The following is a 27290-nucleotide window of genomic DNA, read 5'->3' as shown; positions in this document are numbered from 1 at the left end:
ACTGCACATATAAATGGCCTAGAAACTCTCTTTCTATGCAGGAAGAACATTCACACAGTATCACACAGTATCACAGTATCATCAGGGTTGGAAGAGACCTCACAGATCAGCAAGTCCAACCCTTTAGCACAGAGCTCAAGGCCAGACCATGGCACCAAGTGCCACGTCCAATCCTGCCTTGAACAGCTCCAGGGACGGCGACTCCACCACCTCCCCAGGCAGCCCATTCCAGTGCCCAATGACTCTCTCAGTGAAGAACTTTCTCCTCACCTCCAGCCTAAATTTCCCCTGGCGCAGCCTGAGGCTGTGTCCTCTTGTTCTGGTGCTGGCCACCTGAGAGAAGAGAGCAACCTCCTCCTGGCCACAACCACCCCTCAGGTAGTTGCAGACAGCAATAAGGTCTCCCCTGAGCCTCCTCTTCTCCAGGCTAAACAATCCCAGCTCCCTCAGCCTCTCCTCGCAGGGCTGTGCTCAAGGCCTCTCCCCAGCCTCGTCACCCTTCTCTGGACACGCTCAAGCATCTCAATGTCCCTCCTAAACTGGGGGGCCCAGAACTGAACACAATACTCAAGGTGTGGTCTAATAAAGCCCAGGTTACACTCAAAGGCAGTATTCCTGTTTGTTTCATGCTAGTTTTAACCTTTTATTTCCTAAATTCATCAGTTTCTTCTGTTGTAGAGGTAGAGAAGTGATTTGAGTGAGCTGTAGCTTTTTAATTGCTTAACATAATCAACAGAATGTTTTAATGTCAGTCTGCTTTGCGTTCTGTGGCAGAACCTTGGCAACCTTCACCTCTCCTGCCAGAGATCATTGACCTGGCTGGCAAATAGTGTTGACTTTGAAAAATGGCATGGCTACAAGACTGCAGATTTGACTTACATCAAACGGTAGTTTTGGTTTAAATGCCACTGCACCTGTCAGAGTAGGAGTGGTTTATGCATAGTTATGCACCACTGTTCTGTGCTGTAAATACAGGGTAAGACAGGACTATTGGAATGTATTGGGTAGGTAATTAAAACTCCTCCTGGGAGACATAGCTACAGGAACTAAAGCCAAATTTATTTTCAGGGCCTCTACTCACTGATTCTAATAAGTAATTCTTTCAGGTCCTTCTTACTGAGATGATGGAGAGATGCAAAAAACTGGGAAACAAGTAAGTATTGCACAATGCAGGAGACTCATTACTGTCTGTAATGAGTACTCATGAGTCACCGTAATAAATCTCTCTCTCTCTCTCTCTCGTTTGAGCTCTCTAAACCATGATTATGAACACCTGTTTTCCAGAGATGAATCCTAAAATATGGTAGATTACTTGCAGAGCAGAAGTTAAGTAATTTGACTTGGTTGCTTCATTTTGGCTCCTAAGCCAAAGTCTGGGACATGTAATGTGTTCTCCATCAGTGATAGCTCTGATTCCTGGTTGTGCTTCATTTTTCTAGTTTCCTTCTCCTTCCTAGCCACCACTGCCTGCAGCCAGCCCGTGCATGCCTTTTACAAGGGAGGGCTCTTTAAAACAGCTGACACCTTTGGAAATGGCTATTTAGGCAACTGCTTTTTTTCACATGCAAAGTACCCCAAATGTCTCCTCCAAGTCTACAGGCAGTCACCTTCAGCGAGTAGTTCAGGAAGAGGGTCTGAAAGTCTCGGATGCACTTTCTGAGCTGTGTGAAAGCAATTTGTCTTGCTGATGAGCTAATCTCAGCTCATTTTATTGGGTAGAAGGGGTGTATTCGATAAAGGTTTGAGCTACCTGTTGTATTTTTCTATGTGCTTTGTACAGTCCAGTCCTGCAGTGGCTGAGGAGCAAAACTCTTGTGCCTCACCTGAGGGGTGCCAGCAGTCGCATTCTGTGACTGAGCGGAGGAGTGCAGGCAAAGTGTGATTGTAAAGGTGTGGTATGAAGAAGCTGTTGTGCCAGGGTGCATAACGTGGGGAAGGATAAACCACATGCTCTGCTGGATTGAAGAGGTTGTGTAGACGGTGATTGGTTTTGTGGAACTCATCTTTGAATTCCCTTTTAGCGTTCCTTGTAAAGGTGGGATGGGTGCTTGCTCCTTGTGCCTATTTGCTCTTTGAGGGAAGGACAAAACGTTGCATGTGATGAGGGATTTTTGAAAGAAATAGTCTGGGGATGTCTTTTGTTTATTGGAAAGTTGAAGAAGCCAGTTTCAATGTTCTGTAGAGTGTGGTGGTTTTCTTGTAAAGTGGAGCTCTGTGCTTTTTGTCTTCTCATGACGGTCAAAAGAAGGCATCAGTATATAAAACTTTAACCTCAGTATGCTCCAAGAACGACACTGCAGCCATCTAAGTGAGAAGTGACAGCCTGCCTGCTCTGTAGCTAAGCATGTGGCCAGTGAACTGGAAGTACTTCTCTAATGAGAAATGCAAACTGCAGTGAGACCACTAATGCCCAGGCAGCAGCACACAGCATGCTGGGCTATTTTGAGTGTTCCACAGAATTCCCCTCAAGGTAAACTGCCCTGTATTCAAACTGTCTCTTTTTTAGACTAGGGAAGGACACAGTGTTTTTGTGAGGCAGCTTCTGTGCTATCTCATGGCTGAGTTTGCCCAAAGGAATTGCCTTTTGAATTAGACTGGATTCTGTTTCTTCTGTTTGCATAACAGTAGCAGTAAGCTGGGTTTTACAGCAGTGCAGTGAGCTCCATCTTCCATCAGTAACTTCAGCTGCAAATAAATTATGGGTCTGAATTATTAATTCGAGATGTCTAAAGGTGTTATTGCTGGTTATCATATCATAATGACTGTTTGCTGAGGCTTAGTTTAATTCAGCTGATAGAAATCTGACTTTTATAATGCTCAAACAGTCTAATTCAGGGAGAAAAAGGTCAACAGAGATTTGCCCTGCCAAAGTACAGTTCTGAACTGTGCATAAAAGGAGAGGGTAAGTTTCTAAGCATGTCAGCTGCTCCTGGTTTACTTCTTCCTTCTAATAAACTTCTGCTAAAGTCATGGCTTAAAAAACCCTCGGTGTAGAACAAGTATTCTACAGGCTGAGTTACTTTCTCCAGTGGTTTAATGCCTTCTGGTTTTTCTTAGCATAGCTTTATTAAGCCTCATCGATGCAAGCTTGATTAATGAGGGGGGTTTCTTCTTTATTCCCTCCTTCAAAATTTAGAGTAGGCATGGGGCAGTTGGCAGCCTAAGTTGAGGGGGATGGGAATGGAGGGACGACAGAATGTTAGTTGCTGTTGAGCTGCATTGATCTGTGTTCTGCTCGTTGCAGTGCCTTGCTGTTGAACTCAGTCATGTCAGCCTTCAGAGCAGAGTTTATTGCCACAAGATCTATGGATTTCATTGGCATGATTAAGGAGTGTGATGAATCTGGATTCCCAAAGGTAACTTTTTGTATGTGATTTGTATCAGCTCCTGTTCCTTGCCTGACAGAGGGACTCTGTGTTACTTACACAGCTTGTAACAGTTCCTGTTCCTTGCCTGACAGAGAGCTTTATACTCTGCCTTACCTACACCACTTGCACACCATTGCAGTAAAAGGTGGTTTGATGCCCAGACCTGCCTGTCAGCCCAGTGCTGCTCTGGGAGGCACACTCTGCATCTCCTGTGTTTCACTGAAAATGTCTCATTGACTTCCAGCATCTCCTCTTCCGCTCCTTGGGATTAAACCTGGCATTGGCTGATCCTCCTGAAAGCGATCGCCATCAAATACTGAATGAAGCCTGGAAGGTTATAACAAAGCTGAAGAACCCACAGGTGGATTACTTGTCTGTCCTACATCCCTGCTGATGCTGTGGTTAGGGCAGAACTGTAGCCAGTTGTTCAGTTAGCATGGCAGGATTTACCTTCTGTAGATCCAAGCCAAAAGGATGCTGTGCATTGAGGGCTTAAGATCCCTGCTTTCCCCAGCTCTGCTCCACTGTAACAATTTATTAGTGCATTTGTCTGATTTAAGCTTCCCAGAGACTCAAAACCTAACAGAACAAACAATACAATAATAGGATGCCTTTCCCTGCTTTGGACAGAAATGAATTAGATGTAGAGAGTGAAAAGGGCCAAAAGACCCAAAGAACAGCCTTGCTTCAGTTTGGAAGGTAAGAGAAAAAACTTTAACAGTAGATCAAAGGTGCTTAAGAGGAGTTACAAAAAGGTATAGGGAAGGGAAACAAGATACAAAATGTATATAGAACCAGACTGATTGCTGTGGATGGAGGCAGACTCAGGAGGTGGTTGTCTCACCATGTGGTAGGGTGGCCACATGGCAAAACAGGAGCAGCAGGAGCAAGGGTGCTGCTGGCAGGCAGGAAGGGAGGGCAAGGAAAGAGAGAAACAGGCAGTTCCTCTGGTTTTATAGGGGGTCTAGACGGGAAGTGGGAGTGGGCTAACCACTACACCTGGGGTCAGGTTCAGACCATCTCCAGGAGGGTTAACCCTTTACACAACTCTCCATAAGGTTGTTGTACACGAGTGACGTTGGAAGGTTGTCATTAGTGCTGGATCTCGAGGAGTTCATCCTTGTAAGTGTAATTTCTGCTAGTGTCTGCCTGCTAAGGCCCTGTAGGTCTGGCTAACACAAGGCCCCTGTCTTTCTAGGATTACATCAACTGTGCTGAAGTGTGGGTGGAGTACACCTGCAGGCATTTTACGGTAGGTGAAAGTCGCTTTGTCTCCTTGGAAGGTTTTGGGATACAAACTCAGTGGGTTTATTTGCAGCTTGGTGTTAAAAACAGAAGCAGTGACAAAAGTGTATTCCCTTTCATGGAAGCTGGGTAGGGACAGCAGACAGGACTTTGAAGGAGTCACCATCATGTCCCGGTGCTATGTGTTTTAATGGCAGATGGAGCAGGTGAAGGAAGGATTTACTGGGGCTGTGGTAAAGTTCCTGGGTTAACTGCAGCGTGTAGAAGCTGATGCTTTGGGAAATGGAAGTAAATTCCCCACCTGGCTTTCAGTGATTTAAGTGCTGACTGCATGACTATTTTGTAACCTCATTTTTTGCTGCACAGAAGCGAGAGGTCAATACAGTTTTGGCTGATGTGATCAAGCACATGACTCCTGACCGAGCATTTGAAGATGCTTACCCACAGGTAAAGAATTTATTTTGCCCAGTCTGTAAAAGCCTCATGTGGATTCTCTTAGAGGCAGTTAAGTATTAGTGATGTCTCTTACCACAGAATTAATTTTTTTAAACCCTGACTGTAGTTTGGGAAGCCTTTTGGAACAGTGTAATGCTTTGACTTGTTCCTCCAGTTTCCTCTGCACATAAGTTTTTCAGTTCAGAGAAATGTTAAACCAGAATGATTTATGCTGATTCCTGCATCAGCTGTGGTGTTCTGTTGAAGGAAATTAGCAATCATGACAGGCTGTTTGAACAGAGGTAAACCATCAAATAGTCCATTTCTGCTTGGCATTGTTATGGCTTCTGTGAATTACTGTGTCCAGTTCTGGAGACTGCATGCCAGGTGAGAGATGGATTAGTTGGAGAGGTTCTAGAAGAAGATTTTGTGGTTATTTGGAGGGTAGATAAAGTGACTATAAAAGAAGCAAGCTGTTTTGGTGAGTTTCTGTTTGTTTCTTTTGGTCGAGTTTAAGTGTAGACAGCTGGAGAACAAGTGAAGAACAACTGAAGGGCAGGCAGGCTGCTCAGCTTCTTGTCAAATGAGTTCTGAAGGGCATGTTGGAAAACCATCTGCTATGAACAGCATAGCTGTAGTTGATTCTGCTTTGGGAACAGAAATTATGTGGATGAAGGCTTGAAGTGTGCCCAGGTGGGCAGCAGAGCCAAAGGCATCCTGGGCTGGCTCAGGAGCAGTGTGGCCATCAGGACAAGGGAGGTTCTTCTGCCCCTGTGCTCAGCACTGCACTGCTCAGGCCACCCCTTGAGTGCTGTATCCAGTTCTGGGCTCCTCCATTCAAGTGAGATGTTGAGGTGCTGGAAGATGTGGAGAGAAGGGCAGCAAGGCTGGTGAGGGTCCTGGAGCACAGCCCTGTGAGGAGAGGCTGAGGGAGCTGGGGGTGTGCAGCCTGCAGCAGAGGAGGCTCAGGGCAGAGCTCATTGCTGTCTGCAGCTGCCTGAAGGGAGGCTGTAGCCAGGTGGGGTTGGTCTCTTCTGCCAGGCACCCAGCAGCAGAAGAAGGGGACACAGCCTCAAGCTGTGCCAGGGCAGGTCTAGGCTGGATGTTGTTAGGAAGTTGTTGTCAGAGAGAGTGATTGGCATTGGAATGGGCTGCCCAGGGAGGTGGTGGAGTTGCTGTGGCTGGAGGTGTTGAAGCCAAGCCTGGCTGGGGCACTTAGTGCCATGGTCTGGTTGATTGGGCAGGGCTGGGTGCTAGATTGGACTGGATGAGCTTGGAGGTCTCCTCCAGCCTGTCTGATTCTGTGAGTCTAAGTGTCTTCCAACCCAGTGCTCTGTAAATAACTAAGGAGCAATAGTCTGTGCTGTGGATAGTCTTAACTCATACTACAATCATTTTCCAATTTTTTCCTTTCCTTCCCTCTAGCTGCAGTCAATTATTCAGAAAGTTATTACCTACATCTCTGACTTCTCTCTGCTTTTCTCAGTGGTAAGTGATATTCTGGTTAAGACATTTTTACTGAGTAATTTGCAATGTTTCTGCAAGAGAAATTACCTGGCTTGGATATTTGGATTATTTGCAATCTCACATAGCCAGAGAACTTTTTATTGAGTAGGTAAAGTGCAGAGAGCTTTTGGAAGCTTTTTGCTACTCACTACTTAAATATTCATTTTTCTAACATCAATTTTCTGTGCCTTCCTTTTCCCCTGGGACTGTTAGCTTCTCTTAAGTTTGTCACCGTGCCATAGGTGGCAGTGGAAGATGTAATTGCTGACAGCTATTTCTTTGGTTGCATATATCATTAATGTGCCCTGTCCTGGGCCTTATGTTTGGCACTGAAACAAAGTGAAACTTAGGGGGGTCAGAGACTCTTAGGTTCTTCCTTCTCTACCTGTTGTGAGATTGACAGCTCGTGTCAAAGTACTGATACCAGTAGAGGAGTAAAATTCCAGACTGACCCTGTGGGTTTGGAGTCCTGTTTAGAGGTTTTTCAGTTCTCAAACCCCAACCCCTGCTCTGTTCTTGAGATGATGCAGAAAATGATTCTTTTAGTGTCTTAAGAAATAAACCCTTATCTTTGAAGAAAGTTTGAGTGTCTTGGTCCTTCCTGAGTTGTCCTGGACACGTGCAGTGTGATTGCTGGCATCTGGCCTGTTTTCACTGTTTTTAATATCCTGACTTTCCTTCCCATAGACACCTGAATTTGTCATGGTTGAGCATATGATTGCTTTGCAACGTTTGATTCAGACAGTTCTGTGCTTTGTGGTTTGATCTGGATCTCTTCAGCCAATGAATGTGATGCATCTTGCAGCCATCAGTGCTTTTCCACTTGTTTCACACAATTGCTGTCTTCAAAAACCACTGCAATCATTTTAGCTAAACCAGCTGCAGTGAGCAAACGTAGCCAAATGATTGGTTTGGGGTGTTGTGTGGAAAATACCTCCTTGTTTTGCTTATGTATTTGTACTTCCAGGAGAAATTCTTGCCATTTCTGGATATGTTCCAGAAGGAAAGTGTGAGAGTGGAGGTTTGCAAGTGCATTATGGAATCTTTTATTAAGTAAGTGAAGAATTCACTCTGAAGGGTTTGGGGAAATGTACTGGGTGGTGATGTGATGGTTTGGGTGTTACCTGCCCCCCCACTCTTATGAAATCACCCAAACTAGGCTCAGCCAAGCTGAAAACCAAGATGAAGCTTTATATTTACAGCTCAGCACAAGATACAAGCAGGTATTTACAATGTATGCAGCCAAGTTAAAAAGCTAATACAGAAACACAGCAGCCCTCCCAGAAACCAGAGTCCCCAGCAGGGGCTCCCAACCACCCTTCCACCTCCTTCCCACCCCTCTACCTTATCCCAGACTTTGCCTTATGTGCAAGGTGAGTTTGGAGAATCGGCTGGGGGGTTAGGAAGCACAAGGATTAGTTACACAGTAGGTTAGGAAGAGAAGTGCAGGCAGCCAGAGCCAGAGAGCAACTCTGTTATCTGTGTTTATGTTCTTGCTTTTACACATCTCAGCAAGCCTATGAGTGCAGCAGACATCACCACTGTTTCTTTTTCACAGCCTAGCATCTAGTTCTCACCAAAATACTCCAGCTAGCTTCAAACTAGCACAGATGACTAGGGAAGGTGAGGCAGTATATAGGCCACGTAGCTTGTGAAGTTGTTCCAGGCTATGGAAGGAGATGTCAATTTTGTCAAAGAGAGATGAAATGGAGATAATTATATTAATGCTGACTTGCTTTGGGTTAGCAAAATAGTTGTTAGCTGAAGTGGTTTGCTTTTTTAATTATGTTGCCTTAATTGGTTTATGAAACTTCTTTGGAATTCCAACTGATGTGACAGGTCAGAGCTGTTCCCTGGCTGCACGGGAGGAAGAGGCAGCCTCTTCCTACAAACTCCATTAGGCAGGAAAATCAGCATCTGCACAGCTGAAAAGGAACTTGGAGGCTGAAGCTCCCTCTGCAAATACTGTACAGCCAAACAGCCCTTTTCTTTTCAAATAATTACCAGCTTCCCTGAAACACTTCTTTTGCCTTTCCCCCTTCCCTTCAGATATTTATACAAACTGATAAGCAGCCCCCTCAGGCTTCTCTTCCCTAGGCCGAACAGTCACAGCTCTTGGCCTTTGCTTGTGTGAGAGATGCTGCAGCTCCTTAATTGTCTAAGAGGCATTCCACTGCACTTGCACCTGTGTGCCTGAACATGCCGTTAGTCCTTCCTGCCCATCCATCAGGAGCTGAGAAACTCTGTTTCTTTTTACTAGATCTAGGTTTGCTTTGTTTTGGTGTTCTTAAATTGCCTCAGTGTCACACATCTAACTTGTTGTGTCCATTGAGAAGTCAGATTCTGTGGCTTGGCAGTAGAGCCCCGTGTATTAAGATAATATTCCTTGACTGGCATTTGTGGGGGTTGTGCATCTCTGAACCACCTGATCTTTGGAGTTCTGGTTGAAAATGATGAACATCAAACTTCTGTGGTGTCACACAACACAGACAGCTGGAACTAGGCATTAGGCTGGTGTTACTCTCTTCACTGTTCTGCATTTCAGCAGAGCAAGACTTCTCATCACTGTCTCTAAACCATTTTCCAGGCACCAGCAGGAATCTACAAAGGACCCTGTTATCCTCAATGCCCTTCTGCATATCTGCAAGACCATGCATGACTCTGTGAAGTAAGACTCTCTTGACTCACACTAATAACTGGTGTCTATGCAAAGGCTGTCTGCTGGGTGTCCAGGTTCACGTTTCTGAGGCTGTTTGTTTTGTGGTGGATTAAGACAGGAATCCAATTAGCGGGGAGGGAAGAGCTGTGCAGTGAAGTGGCAGCACGTGCCATTTGCTCTTTAATTACTGCTCCAATTTCAGCACTGGAGCAGAATTTGAAAAGAAAAGTAGCAGTGCTTTTGGAGAGTTTTCTTGGGAAGCAGAGACACAGAGCAATCCAATCTTTAAAAAATCCTTTGCAGAGTGGAACCAGTTTCCTCTGAGTTGCAGTAAGTAATAAACCACTTGTGAGATGCAAGTGAACAGGTTGCCATTAAAGCACAGATTGCCGTGCTCAGACCTTTGGCCACTTGTTTCATCCCTTACAAAGGAGTGTGAAATCTGTAAAAGGACACCTGGAAGGTCTCTAGGGAGCCTGAGAAGGGGAAACTAGAATAGAGAAGAACCTCTTGAACCATCAATGTCTTTCCCCTAATTCCTCCGCTTTTCCACTTCACTTTGAGTGCTGAAGTTATTAGGGATCCTGGGTGCCCTGTTGCACACTCACTGTTTGAATAGCAGTTCTGCAGTGTGGAAAACAGTTGTGGTTTGTAGGTAGCTTTCAAAAGTCACACAGTAATTTGTGTCTGACTGAATAGGGACAGAAGCACAATGCTGCAAAGTTTAGGTTTGAAAGCCAAGATCTAGTTTGGGTTGAGTAGACTTGTAAAGGACACAATTTCTTTTGGCATTCAGAGCCCAGAGCCTCTTAGTATGGCAGACACTGTAAAGGAAATTTAACTTTCTCAGCCCTAGTATGCCACGAATGCAAGATTTATTGGTGATAAAGAAGTCCCATTTGGCATGTAATTGCAATTCCTACCAGCTAGAGTGCTTTATTTGGGGTTAGAACACTCTATTTGGCTATATCTTGCACTAAAAGCTACTTCAGTCTTGAAATGGAGCAATGTGGTGAAGCAAAAACAGCTTTAAAAAGTGAAGCAGTGTTTGTCAGTGCATATGTGGTGCTTGCTCTGACGTTTTGGCCAAAGCAATTTGGTAGTTTGTTGGGATCCCTAAGATGCCCTAAACCAGCAGTGCTTAGCTGGTTCTGCTCTGTCATCTCTTTCTGGCAAATCATCATAAATTCTAACTAATGAAGTAAATTCCATCTCCGCTCTTACATCCTGGCTCGGGAAACTGCCAACCCATTGTGTGGAGCTCCCTGATCCCTGTGACAGCTGGTGGAGGGTAACGGCCTTTAGACTGGTAGGGGTCTGATTCAGAATTGAACTGGAAACCCACAACTGACCTGAAGATCTCATTACAAGTCTGCTGAGCCTCTCAGAGCCCATCACTTGACTCTTTTGATTGGCAATGCACTAACGAGCTAATCGTGCTGAGATTTTCTTTCCTCCTTTACTGAATGTGTATAATAAAACTATTGTTCTCTTCCCATCTGCTGTCTGAGCTAGGAAATTGGTAACTGATATACTAAAGGTCAAAGCATATAACAGTAAAAGGATTAAATTGTGTTAGTTAATTGTAGCTGAACTTTGTGTTCATCCATTTTCAGTCTAATGGGCTTGACTTAATGCATTTTCATGTGATGTAAATTTGTTTTGAGTGAGATTTGGGCTCTTGCTGTAGAATAGTGTCACAAAGAGGTATCTCTGATAATCTTAGAGAGGAACTCATTTTACATACAGGCTTAGGTGGATCCTTACTGAAAGATCAAAAAGGCAGCATGGTAACAAGGTGGTGCTAATGAGTTATTACATTATGTGGCAGTGCTTAAAAACAACCAGATAATAACAACAAACTAAACCCAAACAAACTAAACCAAACCCAAAACAAACCACAATAAAAATCAAAAAATCCCAAAGCATAAAAAACCCTCAAAGAACCTCCCTCAGGAGCCAAATGAAACAAACTAATGTTGTGTTGCAACTAAATACATTCACTACCACATATACTATTGAAAGTGTATTTGCAAAGCTTTTCTTCTTAAGTAGGGCAACTTTCTTCTAAGAACAGCTTCACTAATTTCTTTGGTTTTGTCATCACTTCCTACTTAAGTTGTCATGCTGTAACACAAGGCTGAAGCCACTTACTTGCTGCAGTAAGGAAGATTAACTTGGCTTCCTACTCCTGATGTCGAATTCTGAGTTCCTGTAAAATCTAAAGACATCTTCAGCAATTCTCACATTTGCCTTAAAATGTGGCATTTGGTTTGGTGCATGCTTGATTTGGTGATGCTCCTGTTAAAACTGGCTTTGTTGCTTTGTGACTAAAATGCTGAGCTCAGTGGTCTTAGTCTGCAAGAAGTACTTTATATGGATATTACCTTATACAAGCTACTGTGTGTCCCTTGAACCCTTACAAATAAGTGGTATTCTATCATTTACTATGTAAATTTTCCCTTCCAGTGCACTGACACTTGAGGATGAGAAAAGAATGTTAGCAGCTTTGATAAATGGATTCATCAAAATGGTGAGTGGCAGCTGTGTGCAACTGTTGGGGTGTACCTGATAGCTGGGATTTCTGTGGGATCCCCAGGAGAACCATAGAATCAGTCAGGGTTGGAAGGGACTGCAAGGACCATCTAGTTCCTGCCCCCCTGCCATGGGTAGGGACACCTCACACTAGATCAGGCTGGCCAGAGCCTCCTCCAGCCTGGCCTTAAACACCTCCAGGGATGAGGCTTCCACCGCCCCTCCCGGGCAACTCGTTCCAGGCTCTCACCACCCTCATGCTGAAGAACTTCCTCCTAACATCCAGTCTGAATCTACCCATTTCTAGCTTTGTTCCATTCCCCCCAGTCCCATAACTGCTGGATAGCCTAAAAAGTCCCTTCCCAGCTTTCTTGTAGGCTCCCTTAAGATACTGAAAGGCCACAATAAGGTCACTTCAGAGCCTTCTCCTCTCCAGACTGAGCAGCCCTGACTGCCTCAGTCTCTCCTTGTAGGAGAGGTGCTCCAGCCCTCTGATCATCCCTGTGGCCCTTCTCTGGACACCTTCCAGAAGCAGGTGCCTCTGTCTGAGGCAGACACTATGTGTCTGACTTGCTTAAGACCTCTGAAAGCCCCAACCTGTGTATTTTAGTGAGGTAAGCCTGCATGTGCCGAAAGAAGTCCTGTAGTGTTGAAGCTGCTGTGGTGCAGTGGGAGGGTTCAAAGTGCACATCTTGGTTCTTTAATCAGGTTTTCTGTTGGGCTTTGAAGTCTTGCAGAAAACATGGGAAGCATTGCAAAACCAAACAGCAATTTAAGCCTTGCCTGTCACAGCTTCGGAGAGGTTGCTGATTTATGGGAGTGATTCATTTGTGCAAATCTGGAACCAGCACTAGATTTGCAAAACAGAAATGGAACAGAAGCATAAAATGGTCTGGGTTGACAGGGACCTCCAAAGGACATCCAGTCCAACCCCCTCTGCTGTAAGCAGGGGCATCTTCAACTGGATCAGGCTACCCAGAGCTCTGTTGAGCACCTTGGGGCAGGGGGGTGTTGGACTCAGGGGTCTTTCCAGCTCCCTTCCCACCCCTACCATTCTGTGGTTCTGTTACTCTTCTCTCTGTTCATTTCCATTCATAAACAAGGTATTTTGTCTCAGCTTTTTGATCTTGAGGGTAATTTTCAACCCTTCCTTCCCTTGCATCATCATAAAATCTTTTGCTCTTGTCTGTTGAGTTTGAGGTGTCAGGTTGGTGTAGAGAGATGTTCCCAAGCTCTCTTTATTCTCTAACCAGGTACTCCCAGTGCTTGGCTTTTCTTTCACACAGTCAGAGCTGACAGCTTGTTCTCTCTCTCCTTTGTTGCAGTTCTGTGGCTCTGGCTGTGGCTGGCTGCTTTCTCTTTAGCCAGTATAATAGGCTATTTAGCATCATTTTGCTTTATGAAGTTTATATGCAGTATAATGTTGTATAACAGCCTCTAGCAGGAGTTCCCACGCTCATGTGGCTTTACAGTCTTGTTTTGGGGAAGGGGGGGAGAAAGCCTAATAGCAGCAAATGCCTAGTTATAGATTTCAGAGCAGCACACCTTAAGATGTGGAGGCCAAAGCAGTTGTGACTTCCAGTCAGCTTTTTGTGGAAACATTTACATTCTTAGAGAAGTTTTCCTGAGGCTAAGACTCAGGAGTCAGCAGTTGCACAAACAGGGCAAAGGCAAAGGCAGTTGTCAGTTGTCTGTAATGTAAGCAGCAGCCCTTTGTGTTCTGGTGCAGGTCCCTTTGATCTTTCTCTATGGATTCAATGCAGTTTTAATTGTAATTCTGTAAAAAATTCTTCTGCATGTGGCTTGAGAAACACTAACTGATGCAACCTTCTCCTCTGGTAGGAGAGAAAACCCATTCCATTTGAGTGCATAAGTGTAGGCTGCCTGGAGACTGTTTCTCTTCCTTGGCTGTTAATTGACAGCTGAGACACTCCAGCTGACAGCACTTGGCCTTTCCAGATCTCGAGAGTGGAAGTGGGGTGTTCCCACACCAAGCTTGCTTTTTGACTTCTTCCCTGCTAGCATGAAAGGTTGCAGGCTTTTGCCATCTTATATAAGCTTCCATTCATTAACCAAACCCGCTTCTCTTCCTGGCATAACTGGCTAGGAAAGTGCTCATTTCTTTTTGTCTATGAGAAATGAGAGGGATCTGAAGACAGCTTCATGGAGCTATTTCTGTTTTTTTCTGTGCTGTTTTGTTTTTCCCTTGTTGTTTGGCTTTTGAAATAGGAAGCACACTAAGCCTTTTCCCCCACATTCTGTGAAGATTCAGTTCTGTTTTGAGGATGCTTCACAAATCCAGGATTTGAATGTTGGATTCTTGATAAAGATTTCATCTGTGAGGTAGACAATGCTGTGGAGTGCAAACCAAAAACCCCTTGTAGGGCTTTCAAAGTTTCCTGAACCCTTTCCTTCAGAACACAGTGCAAAGCACAGAGATTCTCCAGGTGTTACTTGGTCATTAATGCTTGGGTTTTTTTCTTGTACGAGGTTTCTGACTTTTGCATACCTGTGCTCTCTCCACAGCCAGTTTTGTGTTTCCTGAAGCTAATGGCCTGCCAATGTGAAACTGAAGGGTCTTTGTCTGTTTTAGGTTTCCTTTGGCCGTGACTTTGAACAACAGCTGAGTTTCTATGTTGAAGCCAGGTCAATGTTCTGCAATCTGGAGCCTGTACTAATCCAACTGATCCATGTAAGCTACAGTTTCAGCTACACACTCTTAATCACTGGGAATACATTTGCAGTTCCCCCATTGCCTGCCCAGATTATTGGTCTGTGTCAAAATAAGTCTGCAGCCTTTTTATCAGGTATTTTTAAAGTACACTTTGATCTCATATTTTATCACCATGAGTTGTCTGAAATTCTCACTTGACAAGCATGCATGGTGTCATTGCAACAAAAAAGAGTGCCAATCTTGCAAGAGATGTCAGGTGTAATAAAATAAATGGCACTTTTCTGCATTCAAAATTGGGGTTCTGTCTTCTCTAACCCTCCATCTAAGAGAGATTAGAGTGTGTCTAGCTGCAGATACAGGCCGAGTGCTGCTGTGGTAGGGAAGGTGAATCTCTTTGTACTGAGCCACATGCGAGGTGAGCATTAGCTGTGTCCCACTCCTTTGCAGCATTGTATCTTCTCTTCAGTCCTGTTAGTATTTTGGTTGGTTGTGTTTTGTGGGTGGGTTTGAAGTGTTCCGGGCAGAAATGAGTGTTTTTACACCAGGGAGGATGTGATGACAGCACTATGACTGAATTAATTCACAAACCTTCACAGTCATACTTGCTTTCAAACGCAGCTGCAGGAGCTCTCCAACCAAAACCCAAACAGTACAGTGAGGCCACACCATACTGGGGTCCTGTTCTCTAAGTGCATGCAGTGCAACATGCACTTGTTACTTGCCATCGACCTAACATATCCTTTACTTCTGTTTGTCATGTACAGTCTGTGAACCAGCTGGCAATGGAAACAAGAAGGGTGATGAGAGGAAATCATTCCAGAAAGACTGCTGCGTTTGTCAGGGTAGGTCTTACTCTGCTAAACTCTGAGCCTGCCTCCTTAGCAGATACTGTTATCTGCTGCCACCTAAGTGTAGTGCTTTTACACAACCACTGTTAGTATTTGTGGCACTGTTTGTAGTCTCATTTTGGCTTTTTACCATCGATCTTCGCTCCTGAAAGCCAAATGCTGCCAGCAAAACAAGACCCAAAGCATCTCAGAAGAGTTTTGTGTTAAGAAAGAGCAGCAAGATTGACTCCCTCTCTAAAGGCAGACTTACTGGAGAGGTGTTTATGTGAATGCTATAAAGCTGAGCCTTTGAAATGACATTTGAATAAAACACTTAATGTCTGTATAACTCAGTCACAGGAAGGAGAGATAGGGAGAAGAGAATCTGTTTGAGCTTCTGTCTCCTAACAGCAGTGCAGGTGTGCTGAAAGCAGCATTGGAATTTCAGCCTTCTGCATTTGGCTTTTGTGCCTATGAGTCTATACAGGTGTGGGCATAGAATCCTAGAATGGTAGGGGTTGGAAGGGACCTCTAGAGGTCAAGTCCAGCCCCGCCACGAGCTCTGAACTGTCACAGGCTATGCAAGTTGTTGTCTGCCTTTCCTCTCACCTGAAGTGCAGCAGTGAATTACGGTTGTGTGTTGGGAAGGAGTTTGCATGTGCTGCTGTTAATGGATTTTTGTTCACAGCACCAGTGCATGGTGTTCTAGACTAAGGATAGCTAGGGAGACACTGGGAGCTGCTCTCCATCCAGGGGTCTGGGCTACTCCAGGAGCTCTGAAGTTGCAGCATGCTGCTCTAGACCTACTTCCTCCTGCCACACATACACAAGGCACCTGCTTTGCCCAGTGTAGCAAATAGGCTGTCCCTGGGCAACAGTCATCTGCTTTTCTACTTAGATTTTGGCCTTGAGCTGCAAGATGGTTACTCTTTGAGTGAGTTTTGAGTTAATCTACTTGTAATGACAGCAATAATAAATATTGTTGCAAGTATGGGAATAATAATGAGAAATCTGAAGTTGCTGATTTTGGGCTTCACCTAATATTTGGCTTTTTTACTAAGAGCCTTCCACAAAACTGATTTAAAGTTTTTGATTCCTAATTGTGTATAAAATCAGTGATGATTGCTGTAAGTCCAAGTTGGGAATCTTCTTCAGTTTCAACTTTTTCAATCTGCTCCAGGCTTGTGTTGCCTTCTGCTTCATTACAATTCCATCGCTGAGCAGCATCTTCACTCGTCTCAATCTCTATTTACACTCTGGACAGGTAGCTCTGGCTAATCAGTGCCTTTCACAAGGTAAGGATTTTATCTACTTAAAAGTTCTCTGATTTCAGCAAGATTTCTAATTGCAAATATTAACTCGGCTGAACTTCTAAGTCTTGTATTTATGACATAATTAAAGTACAGCAGTGTTACAGTGAAAACTTCACACGTGTTAAGCAGCTCTTCAGTTCTGACACCAATGCTGTGATCTCAGTAACCAAGACAGCTGACTCTAGTTGACAGGTTTAAAACTGGCAGAGAGGAGATTCAAACTGGATGTTAGAGAAGGGTCCTTTGCAGTGAGGGTGGTGAGACACTGGCACAGGTTGCCCAGGGAGGTGTTCAGCACCAGGCTGGATGAAGTCTTGAGAGACCTGTTCTAGTGGGAGGTGTCCCTGCCTATGGCAGGGTGTTGGAACTGGATGATCCTTGAGGTTCTTTCCAACCTAAACCCTTCTATGATTCTATACTTGAGCCATTTCCCTGTTTAAAGTGATGTCATCCTACTTTGTTTTGCAGCTTTAATACTGCCTTTAAGTGCCTGCTTTCTGTGGGAAAAGCTTTTCCTCAACATGTTCTCAGTGGTGCTGGGAAAGTAATAAATTGATTACTTTGCAGCATCTCTTGTTGTAGCTGTGAATGCTTTGTTTTAGCTCTGTGCTTCTTCCTGAGAGCTTGTTTTCCAAGCTCTGTATTTACCAGTACGTTCCAGCTACACAAACAGGCTGACTTAGGATGCTGATGAAGACTTTTTAGTGTAGGGTGACTGCAGCATTTCTTTGTTTTGAACCTGACATTGCCCACAGAGCAAAGCTCAGGGATTTAGAGTAAAGCTGGCTGTTGTGTCTGAGTATGGTGTGCAAATAAAAGAGCTGCAGACTCTGGTGTTGTGCAGCTGGTGGTGTGCAGTTTCTTTGTAGGTAACAGCCCAAAAATGGGCTCTGGTGTTCTGTCTAATTGAGCAGTTTGCCTTCTCCCTGCTAGCAGTATTTGTTCTTCTTGTGTTGCAGTGCATCTCCTGTTGGATGCAAACCCAAAGCAGTTCCTGTAGTGTTCTCTTTGAGAGCTTATAAATGTGCACAGAGCTTATAAATGTGCACAGCTGCTGTTTGGTGTCTGCACGCAGTGCACTCCCTTAACAATGAATAGGATCCTCACTGCTATCTTTCAAGCATTAGGAGCTCAGGTATCTAAAATGTGCAGTTGTTAACACTCTCCTGAAGTTCAGACTCAGCAGCCAGAGAGGGGAGCAGAAGCTGCCCGCCTCAGCTTTTGTTGAAATGAAGCATGTACAAAACTCTGGTGCTCAATTAGTCACTTGTTTACTGAGGTTTTAATGTTAAACACATTTTTTGCTTCTTTAGGAAAACTCTTTTGAGCATAACTGGTACTCAGAGCCATGTCACTTGCATGAGTTAACCAGTTCACTTGCATGAGTTAACCAGTTCACTTGCATGAGTTAACCAGTTCACTTGTCTTAACCAGCTAGGCTCTTCTGTGAACAGTTTTTGCATGTTCTGGTGTGCTGTAGTCAGATGAAGTGTCCTTGGAAGTTACTTTAAGCACAGTTTTATCCATGTCTCAGTTGAATGCATGTGAAGAAGTGCTGATGGATTCAGAACAGCAGATTTAAATCCAGAGAGTTAACTGAGGCCAATTAGACACTGGTCTACTAAAACCAGTGCAGCACGAAGTGGAACATTTGAGAATGTGCAGTTAATGAGAGCATTAAGCCAGGAAGTGAATTGTGCCTTGTGTGTAACCTTTATTTTATGCAGATTGGAATTAGCTTAATCAGGTTAAACTGGGAAGAGAAATAAAACTGAAAGGTAATGTACCTGATCTGATAGCTCAGTCAGCAGTAGGGCATGCATGTGTGTGCTGTTTCTCTTTAGAGATTCCAGATGTTGGTTTTCATGAGTTAAAGTCTTGGATGTTTTCCCCTTATTTTAATTTTGAGTACCTCCAGGGAGTCTGGCAGCTTGAGTGAGGTGAGTCTGCACTTAAACATCTAACCAAACTGAACTGCACAGGGTAGGCTTCTGTTGGCAGCAGGAGGATTTCTCTAAATGCCAATGTATCTAAGTTCAAAAGGGAGTAAAAGTACCTTTTTCTTCGGGGGGGGGAGGGTAAAGGGAAATGAAAAGATTCCTTTATTATATAGAGGGTGAGAGGGTCAGAGTAGTAAATAAAGTTAGCCAGGCTCAGGGTTGCACTGATAAACTGCCAGCAACTGGAGAGCCACAGCTAATCTGCTAAGTGGAGGGTTTGGGTTGTGCCTCATTGCCAGTCTTCAGGGACAATGGTCCCAGGCCATCAGTGCCACTGTCCTGCTGCTCCCATTTCCTCTATCAAATCAAAGTCTTGCTGCTGGCATTTGCCACTCCATTGATCAAAGCAACTGTGTGGTGCTCCTTTGAACTCACCCAAGTCCTTCAGTATTAGAAAACTGTAATAGTATTTTTTCTTAGAATAGGTTTTCTTTAATACAGTGAATTTTGGTCAGCAGTAGGAAGCTAATGGGGTGATGGAAGGTGCAGCTTTAGCTCGCTGGTGGCTCTCTGTGCAGCTGTGCCATTCGACCTGTATCAAACGTGACTGTTGTCTCTCTTGTCTCCAAGAAGGGCTTTAAATGAAGTGAATTTGTGATTACATTCAGAATGGTTTAGGTGGTTTAGTCCTGGATGTGTATTTTGAACCTCTGTAGAGCCTCTGCAGAGCCCACCTTAGAAAGGAAGAGGTTAGTTTATAGAGATGTGCTTCCCACCTCTCCTAACTGAGCCACAGATCACTGCGTGCTGCCAGGGCGGAATAATAGACACTCCTCACTCATGCTTGCTGGCAGAGGGAGTGCCTGGACTCAAGTGAGATGAAATGCATGCTCCCTTCTGTCACTTAGGGATTTGTGAGGCAGAGCTTTTATTTCAGTTGCACCTTTCCTCCCCGTGGAAGTGCTGCTCTGCCTGCTAAGGAGCAGGCAGTAGGACGTTCTGATTGTTGGCCACAGCATTCATCAGGTGGGTACAGGTGAGACAACTTTCTGCTGCCGTGTCTTGAGCAGCACTTCTGTTCTAAAGGCTGTGAGATCCTCCCCTCAGAAGTAGCATGCTGAGTGAATCAAGTCATTCAGCCATCTCTGGATGACTAACTGCACTGGGCTGTTATCAAACATAAACCTTCAGAAAAACAGAGTCTTTGTCCTCCAGATCAACTGACACAGATCTTGATTCCCTTTAGCAAAGGCAGATTCAGTTCTAAAGCGTGCAGTGCTCAGTGTGCTTCTAGGTGCTTGTTCTGTTCTTCAAGTGCAGCTGAAACACTTTCACTACATTGCAAAAGAAGTTTCTTCTGTTAAAGAAAATGTTTCTTTCCCATGGATGTGTTCTAACTATGGCAGGCTTCAGCCCCACTTTGGAGGACGTATGGGATGGAGGAGCAAATCAGTAATTCTTAATCGTAGTTTAATGGCGTTGTAGTGCCATTTCACAGTTGTTGGTATTCCTTCCTGATCTCCTGAAACAGATCTGAAAAGTGTCAATGGAATACAGAGAGACAATCTCAGGCAAAGAATTTAGAGACATAAGAAGCTGAAGAGGATTTCTCAGTTGCAGGTTCTGGTGAGATGCATGTGTACTGTCTGTGTTACCTTCTGGAATACTCTTTGCCTTGAAGGCAGCAAAGCAGCTTTGGGAGAAGCTGATGAGAGCTTGTTTTCCTTACCAGCCATGTGAACAAAAGGATGAGCTTACTGTTACCTGAGATTTCCAGAGCTGGAACCTTCTCCCATTCACTGACCTGCTTCTTGTTCCTCTCTCCATCCCAACCAGTAGCTTTTGCACATGATTTAGGAGCATTGGCATCTCTGTCTCTGTAAGCTTTTCAGACCAGCATTTTGTGTCAGTTTGTCAGTTCCTCAAGTCTGTCTCTGTCTAGCCTATGACTTGCTTTTGAAAGTGTCTAGCAGCATCTACTGAGGCAACACTCAGCAAACAATAATGCAGAATGATGCTTCCTGGCTTGCAGCTGCAGGTGGTCTAAACACATCCTTCAACAAAGGTTGCAAATGGAGCACAGTGTTTAATGACCTTAGATGAAGCAATCCTTAGGAATCTGAAGTGTTAGTAAATGTGTACTTTCTGGCCCTTGTAACTGCGTGTGACAGTGAGCTCCACAGTTCCATGCTGCTTGGAAGTCTGTCCTTTAGGGATTTATTTCTGAATGGTTTCTAATTGTTAGCTGAGTCTGCCACTTGGAGGGCAGCTGCATGCACTGATACTGTGGAAAAAACATGATTCTTGGCTCGTTTTGTCCTTTGGGAAGCAGGGAGCTCAGGGCTGCATTCCAGGTGTAGGTGCCCAGGAGCTCTGTGAGTAGTACAATTACTGCCTGGATCATTCTTGGAATTGCCTTGCCTTTTCTACAGCTGTTTGAGGATGCAGCTTTCAAGAAAGCATCTATAATGACTCTAACATCCCTCATGAGTGTGAATAGCCTATTTAGAGATTATCTTTCTATACTTATACCAAGGGCTGCTTCTTTCCCCACATGCCTTACTAATATTAGACTTCATCTGCTGCTCTCTTGCTCAGAATCATGAGATCCATCTGCCCTGCTCTGCAGTCACATTCCAGACCAGGCTGCAGCACTGTCACCTCCCAGCCCATCCTAAGGACAGGTCTCTGCAAAACTTCTTAAGGAACGTAGCAGTCATTTCACTGCTCCTTGCCTCATCCACCCCAGCCTTTGCTATGGAACCTTGGGAGGACTTCTCTCCTCTATTGTCAGCTTAATTTTGTAAGAGCCTCTTGTGTGAGAGACACTGCTGTATGTTTTTTTAAGAGTCTTTGTGTCGAGTGGGTCACTTTGAAACACAGACTTGGTGGTTCTGAGGAAAACTTGAGAGACTTGGGAGGAAGGATTTGTCTCTGCAGATCCATTTTGGCTTCTCACTCTTGGATTTTTTTTTTTTCTCCTCTCTGGAGTCTGCTTGTTTAAAAACTTACTTCAGGACCTCTGTTCTGAGGACAGGCTACAAGAGTTGGGACTCTTCAGCCTGGAGAAGAGAAGGCTTCAGGAAGACCTTATAGTAGCCTTTCAGTATCTGAAGGGGGCTACAGGAAGGCTGGGGAGGGACTACTGACAAGGTCTGGTAATGACAGGAGGAGGAGGAATGGGTTTGAACTGGCAGAGGGGAGACTGAAAGTGGATGTTAGGAAAGGGTTCTTTGCAGTGAGACACTGGCACAGGTTGCCCAGGGAGGTTGTGGAGCACAGACTCTTCAATCATTGGGTGATTCTGTGCAACACAACCTCTCTGGAAGTGTTCAAGCCCAGGTTGGATGAGTCCTTGAGTGACCTGTTCCAGTAAGAGGTGTCCCTGCCTATAGCAGGGTTTGGAACTGGCTGAGCTTTGAGATGCCTTCCAACCTAAACCATTCTCTGATTCTATATTAACAAAAGAAACTACAGCATTCAGTGATAACATTCATAATTCTCATGTTTCCAGCATTACTCATGAAACTCTCTTTACACAGAGTTCTTCCTAGAGGGAGTGATTGGCATTGGAATGGGCTGCCCAGGGAGGCAGTGGAGTCACTGTCCCTTGAGGTGTTGAAGCCAAGCCTGGCTGGGGCACTTAGTGCCATGGTCTGGTTGATTGGCCAGGGCTGGGTGCTAGGTTGGGCTGGATGAGCTTGGAGGTCTCTTCCAACCTGGTTGATTCTGTGATTCTTTACACACCATGTTTGGAGATGACATGGAATGTGGAGGCAGGCTGAAACTTGGGGTGGGGTTATTGCCTTTGTTTTTTGAGGGGGTAGGATGGTGGTTTTGCCTTGCACTCACTGATTACAGCCGAGGAATGCAATGTCTTCCATCTAGTGTCCTTGCTCATACTGCATGATCTCCCTGTGCAAACCTCCCTTTTCCCTGCACGCCTTTGGCTGGAAGCAGTAAGGCCTTGGTGCCAATCTCTAATCAAGCTGTTCCTAAAGCTAGCCCTGGCAAGCTTCATCCACAGAATTACCTCTTTATCTGCACCTAATTTATAGCACGAATTAGCATGAAATAGTAAGAGCTAATGTAGTACATTCCAGTTCATGCATTCATTTTCTTATTTTATCTTGGTTCCTTCAAATAATTCTTTGTAGCTTTTGGACTGGAAGTGATGTGTAGAGGATTTTAAGACAAAGGAATGTTCAGTAGCTCAAGGCTACACGTTTCAGCAATGTGGCAGAACTTTCACAGTGTCCTCAGCCGTGCCAGGAGCTACAAATGTTTGCAGTGCTCGACTGTCAGAACAGTGATGTGTTCGTTTATGTAACAGCAAAGGCAAAACCCAGGCAACACCAATCCCTCCCCCAGCCTTCCCTGCTTCCTTCCCATTAATTTCCTGTGCTCTGGAGTAAAAGGATTCATTACATTTCTAACCTCTGTCGATTGGGAAAGCAAAGTCTTCAGAGTAGCTGAAACAGAGCTGGGAGTGCTGTAGGGCACAAGGGTGATGTGGAATGCAGGAGCTGCATGTGGTCCCTGGGCTTGTCAGTTGGGTGGACTTAGCCTTGTGTAATTGTATCTCTGACTAAAAATAGTTTGTGAGGGTATGTCCAGCTAACTGCCTCTTGCTCTTTGGAGGTGGCCTTGAGGAGATTGAGTATGTCACCATCTCTAATGTCTTAGTTTCTCCTTGGCTTTTTTTTCCCTAGTCTGAAGCTTTAAATTAGTTTAACTGCCTACATTTTTCTGTGTGGAGAGATCCTGCACCTGGGTCAGTGCAATCCGAAGCACAGGTACAGGTCAGGTGGGGAATGGCTGAGAGCAGCCCTGAGGAACAGGACCTGGGGGTCTGGGGTGATGAAAAGCTCAACTGGAGCCTGCAGTGTGAGTGCAGCCCAGACACAACCTTGTGCTGGGCTGCAGCAAGAGCAGTGTGGGCAGCAGGGTAAGAGAGGGGATTTTGCCCCTTGGCTCTGCTCTCCCCAGACCCCAGGTGCAGTCTTGGGTGCAGCTCTGGAGCCCCCAACACAAGCAGGACATGGAAGTGTTGGAGCCAGTGCAGAGGAGGCCACCAAGATGCTCAGAGGGCTGCAGCAGCTCTGCTCTGAGGACAGGCTGAGAGTTGGGGCTGTGCAGCCTGGAGAAGAGAAGGCTTGGAGGAGACCTTGGAGTGGCCTTGCAGTATCTGAAGGGGGCTGCAGGAGGGCTGGGGAGGGACTACTGACAAGGTCTGGTAATGACAGGATGAGGAGGAATGGGTTTGAAGTGGCAGAGGAGAGATTGAAAGTGGATGTTAGGAAAGGGTTCTTTGCAGTGAGGGTGGTGAGACACTGGCACAGGTTGCCCAGGGAGGTTGTGGAGCACAGAATGACCCAATGTGATCTTTGACCACATTGGGTGCTTCTGTGCTCCACAACCTCCCTGGAGGTGCTCAGGACCAGGTTGGATGAGTCCTTGAGTGACCTGTTCTAGTGGGAGGTGTCCCTGCCTATGGCAGGGAGTTTGAACTGGCTGAACTTTGAGGTCCTTTCCAGCCTAAAGCATTCTGTGATTCTATGCAGTAGCAAACAAGTTGGTCCCTTCCAACCTAAGCCTCTCTGTGAGCTGTAGGAATAGCTGCTGCACCCAGGTTTGTGTGTCTGTATGGCTGCAGGTGGGTGTGGAGGAGCTGTTAGGAGTACTGACAGCAGCAGAACGTTCAGCGTGGATTCCAGTTGCTGCTTCTGTAGAGTATCACTGGAGCTGCTGACCTGGAGAGCCCAGGCTGTTAGTTTCTGTAGCCTGAAGGTCAGCATCTATGCCTGGGGAAGGATTCATAGGATTGTGGTGAACCAGAATGAAGGAGCTACTGTAAAAGGATGAGTTTAGTGAAGCATGAAGTATGTCACGTTTGGAGCACTGCACAAGACACTAACAGCAGCCTGGGAAGACTTTTATCATGATGATTTGTTGGAATGTGCAGGCTGCTTTTCCCCTTAGCCAAATTAACAGTGCCTTACTTCAGAAGCAGTGTGGTACTGTCCTTCAGGCAGATCAGAAAACAGCATCCTGCACTGTACATTAAGAACATAACATTGTGGGTTTTAAGTGCTCCCTTACACCTTTTGGAAGCCAGTCAGGTGTGTTGCTTTCTCTTTAATCATCCCACCAGAGGCAGCTTTATAGATCCACTTCTTTTAAAAGATATAAATACCACTGATAGTAGCTGAAGATGAGGCAGCAGTGCCCAGGTGGGCAGCAGAGCTAATGGCATCCTGGGCTGGCTCAGGAGCAGTGTGGCCAGCAGGACAAGGGAGGTTCTTCTGCTCCTGTGCTCAGCACTGCTCAGGCCACCCCTGGAGTGCTGTGTCCAGTTCTGAGCTCCTCCATTGCAGAGAGATGTTGAGGTGCTGGAAGGTGTTGAGAGAAGGGCAGCAAGGCTGGGGAGAGGCCTGGAGCACAGCCCTGTGAGGAGAGGCTGAGGGAGCTGGGGGTGTGTAGCCTGCAGCAGAGGAGGCTCAGGGCAGAGCTCATTGCTGTCTACAACTACCTGAAGGGAGGCTGTAGCCAGGTGGGGTTGGGCTCTGCTGCCAGGCAAGCAGCAACAGAAGAAGGGGACACAATCTCAGGCTGCAACAGGGCAGGTCCAGGCTGGATGTTGTTAGGAAGTTCCTGGCAGAGAGAGTGATTGGCATTGGAATGGGCTGCCCAGGGAGGTGGTGGAGTGGCTGTACCTGGAGGTGTTGAAGCCAAGCCTGGCTGGGGCACTTAGTGCCATGGTCTGGTTGGTTGGGCAGGGCTGGGTGCTAGGTTGGGCTGGCTGAGCTTGGAGCTCTCTGCCAGCCTGGCTGATTCTATGTTTCACTGCTTCACCTCAGAGTCAGTGCAAGTCAGAATTAAATACTGATGCTCATTTAATAGCTCCTGAGGAAGCAGCACATCTGTGACAATCTTTTTAGTGACCTTTGGCTCCAAACTCAGAGCATGATGCATACTCCTGGCAGCTCTCTACAAGTGAGGAAGGTGTTTGGAGGACACTTAGCTTTCTGCAAAGTCTCTGATAACACCTTTGAATTAAAGTGAATTTATTTTTGCTGGGGTAAATGTGCTGTAGTGGTCCAGTGTAAGAATCGTTATGTGGTTAGCACAGACTGGTTGAACTTGGAGCAAAAGGGACATACTCTTCTCTTAGCAGTGCTCCTGGTTGTACCCAAGTGAAATCCCCATCTCTGTAGCAGAAAGTGCAGCTACCTGCTTTGTGCTGTGTTGCACTTCAACTGCTTTGCTGCGTCGTTTGGAGGGCAGAGGGAACAAGGCCTGGAGGAAGAAATAAAAGTGTGGGTGCAGGAGCCCTGAATCTCCCCTTTGTGCTGGGGCAGCCACAGTCTCAGGGTGGGGGAGGGTGTTGCAGGGTGACCTGCAAGTACAGCCCGGCGGTGGAGGACAGCAGCCCCATGGAGACAGCAGGGAGGCAGCAGCTGTGTGATGCCGCGGTTAGGGGAGAAAAGGCTGGAGGCAGAGAGGAGCTTGTCCCAGCAAGGGTGAGCCATCTGCGGTGCGGAGGGGCTCTCCTGATGGCCAGCAGCTGCCCGCAGAGGAGCTGCACATGCTGCTCTCGGGAGCAGGGGTGGAGAGGCAGCTCCTAGCCCTGAGCCACCTCTACCAGGTGAGAGCAGCGGCAGGAGGTCAGGGAGAGTAAACTGAATCAAAGTGCAGTTCTTTACGGTGAAGAGGTCTCGGGTTTGAGCTGTGGCAGAAGTTTAGAGGTGAATGTCTGGGGCTGTGGTTGCTGGGGGAGCAGGCAGTAGATGAAGGTGAGGGACTTGGCAGCTCAGCTCTTCGGCTGCTGCACAGCTCACTCCTGCCCCTTGTGCAGTAGCTTCAGCAGTCAGGAGCCTTCTCTGCGCAGGCTTGGCTGCTTTGCTGTGCTGAGTGTTTTCTGAGACCCGTTTCTCGTTGCCTTGTCTCATGTGTGCATGATGTGGTGATGTGGGGTATGCTGGTTCTTTTCCTGCTGAGACAGCTGTGGGAGAGACAGCAACTCCTTTGCTCCTGCTAGAACCAGCATCTGCTGCTGCTTTCCATCCCCAGTACGGCTCAGAGAGGACTCCTTGCCTTCTTTTGGGTTGGCTGTATAAACTTACAGTTCATTTGAAATAGAATCAGCCAGGTTGGAAGAGAGCTCCAAGCTCACCCAGCCCAACCTAGCACCCAGCCCTGGCCAAGCAACCAGACCATGGCACTGAGTGCCCCAGCCAGACTTGGCTTCAACACCTCTGGGGATGGTGACTCCACCACCTCCCTGGGCAGCCCATTCCAATGCCAATCACTCTCTGAGCCTCCTCTTCTGCAGGCTGCACACCCCCCAGCTCCCTCAGCCTCTCCTCACAGGGCTGTGCTCCAGGCCTCTCCCCAGCCTTGCTGCCCTTCTCTGGACACCTTCCAGCACCTCAACATCTCTCTTGAGCTGGGGAGCCCAGAACTGGACACAGCACTCAAGGTGTGGCCTGAGCAGTGCTGAGCACAGAGGCAGAAGAACCTCCCTTGTCCTGCTGCCCACACTGCTCCTGAGGCAGCCCAGGATGCCATAAACCAAACCCCCATTCTTCCATCTCCAAAATAAAGGTGCAGGATGAAATGAAGCCTGCTGATTGACTGAAGGGGGCTGTGCTCTAACACGGAGGTGTCCAGAAGGGCTTGAGCACTCACTCGTGTGCTGAAAGGAAATAGGAGTCAGAGAATGACTCTTTTTCCAAAGCACATGTTCCCCTGGTATTCCTCAGAAGCTTAAATTAGATACCAGCTG

At 46.0% G+C, this 27290-nt stretch overlaps 1 protein-coding gene across 2 annotated transcripts in view; it reads left to right on the top strand.

Annotated features, from left to right (window-relative positions):
* Nucleotides 1-27290, top strand: part of VPS35L (VPS35 endosomal protein sorting factor like) — a 59305-nt gene that overhangs the window by 19672 nt on the left and 12343 nt on the right. For both annotated transcript variants that reach the window (XM_064153842.1, XM_064153843.1), the window contains exons 15-26: nucleotides 1107-1153; nucleotides 3245-3356; nucleotides 3613-3729; nucleotides 4567-4620; nucleotides 4980-5060; nucleotides 6474-6536; nucleotides 7522-7607; nucleotides 9142-9222; nucleotides 11683-11746; nucleotides 14342-14440; nucleotides 15187-15264; nucleotides 16430-16544. In XM_064153842.1, coding sequence (XP_064009912.1) covers nucleotides 1107-1153; nucleotides 3245-3356; nucleotides 3613-3729; nucleotides 4567-4620; nucleotides 4980-5060; nucleotides 6474-6536; nucleotides 7522-7607; nucleotides 9142-9222; nucleotides 11683-11746; nucleotides 14342-14440; nucleotides 15187-15264; nucleotides 16430-16544 — 997 coding nt within the window. The remainder of the gene's footprint in view (nucleotides 1-1106; nucleotides 1154-3244; nucleotides 3357-3612; nucleotides 3730-4566; nucleotides 4621-4979; nucleotides 5061-6473; nucleotides 6537-7521; nucleotides 7608-9141; nucleotides 9223-11682; nucleotides 11747-14341; nucleotides 14441-15186; nucleotides 15265-16429; nucleotides 16545-27290) is intronic.

This window comes from Pogoniulus pusillus, chromosome 13 (assembly GCF_015220805.1).
Source record: "Pogoniulus pusillus isolate bPogPus1 chromosome 13, bPogPus1.pri, whole genome shotgun sequence".
Classification (NCBI taxonomy): domain Eukaryota; kingdom Metazoa; phylum Chordata; class Aves; order Piciformes; family Lybiidae; genus Pogoniulus; species Pogoniulus pusillus.
This window is presented reverse-complemented; position numbering and strand designations above follow the sequence as displayed.